The 1346-nt window shown below is 38.6% G+C and overlaps 1 protein-coding gene across 1 annotated transcript in view; it reads right to left on the bottom strand.

The window, feature by feature from the left end:
- Positions 1 to 1190, bottom strand: part of LOC107619108 — a 4719-nt gene extending 3529 nt beyond the window's left edge. Inside the window, exons 1-2 of the mRNA XM_016321326.2 lie at positions 807 to 1190; positions 72 to 232 (exon numbers count right to left, since the gene is read on the bottom strand). Of these exons, the coding sequence (XP_016176812.1) occupies positions 72 to 232; positions 807 to 1127 (482 nt within the window). The 5' untranslated portion in view covers positions 1128 to 1190. The remainder of the gene's footprint in view (positions 1 to 71; positions 233 to 806) is intronic.

Genomic DNA, 1346 nt, shown 5'->3' with positions numbered 1-1346 from the left:
ACCTAAGAATAATATTTTTTCGCAGTCAAAGCAACTAGCATAGAGGGAAAGAAACGGTGAAGGAGGCAAACCTGTATGGGGAAAAGTCTTCATCGTCTTCTTCAGCAGACTCATACTTTGCATGATCCTGAGCAAGCTTCTTAGAGTAGCCCTCATCCCAATAAAGCCGCTCCCAGTTTTCTCTAAGTTCATTATATAGTTCCATATATTTCTTGCACCAAGGCTCATGCTCCTTTCATTACAATTAAAACTATTTCAGGACTACAATCATGTTTTGAACTTCACACTCAACCATAAAAGCATTACAAGTTAACAGCTCCATTACTCCAGCAAGCAAATCAAATAACACATGATTCACGTTGATCCATCAGATTTATCATGGTAATAAGAAAATTGATTACTTAAGCCGTAAAGAAATGATAAAATACAATGTGCCCCTATTGTCTCTATGATATCAACAAAAGTCCTCTTTTGTACACGGGAAATATCAAATTACAGAATAGTCAAAAAATAAAATAAACTTATGAGTCAAAAGCAAACTCAATCGGCACATAGAGGACTCCAATTACCACAATGTTAATCTATCAACGAGCTAGCAAATCATAAAGATACACCGTTCTAGTTTTATACATCAATTTCAAGAGAATTAACAAACAGCAGAGCAAAATCACAGCATAATCATTTAAATTTGATGCCTACAATGAAAATTTTTTTGTGAAATGTGAAGACTAATCATGAAACCAAACAGAAATTAGAGAATTATTTTTTTTCAAAAAAAAAAAAGGGAAAAGAAATTAGGAACTAACAGATTCCTTGAGAAGAAGGCGAGTCCTGCGCATGAACTGTTCCCTGAGCTGCTTGCGGCGTTTGTTAGGGATGTTGTCTCTCGGAATAACGAACCGCTCACGTGGCGGCACGTGATCGCCCACCTCGTGCATCTCGCCGTCCACCGCCCACCACTCGGAGCGCTCATCAACCTTCCTCAGCACAAGTGGCGGCGACTTCGGGCGCCTTCTGTGGCCGCCGCTTCTGCCGGCAGTGGTGTCGGTTCGGGCATAGCGGAGCTGGCAAGGGCCGCGAAGGAGGTACGGCGTAAGCGCTTGTAGCCGCTTCGTGAGAGAGAGCATGGACACGCTCACTGTAGCACTCTCTTCAACTTGTTTCCCCTAATCAACTATTATTTTGAAATTTTAACTGGGTTTGAAAATTTTGAATAAGATAATAATAAAAATTATTTTTTAATCATAAAATATTTGAATGCTAATAAAAATACTCATGAAATATTGAAACAAATGTAATATTTTGAAAAAATTGAGCATGACTGATAAATCTGAGATAATAATTTA

Source organism: Arachis ipaensis, chromosome B09, assembly GCF_000816755.2.
Source record: "Arachis ipaensis cultivar K30076 chromosome B09, Araip1.1, whole genome shotgun sequence".
NCBI classification, from domain to species: Eukaryota; Viridiplantae; Streptophyta; class Magnoliopsida; order Fabales; family Fabaceae; genus Arachis; species Arachis ipaensis.
Note: the sequence above shows the minus strand (reverse complement) of the source record. Positions and strands in the feature narration are given on the sequence as shown.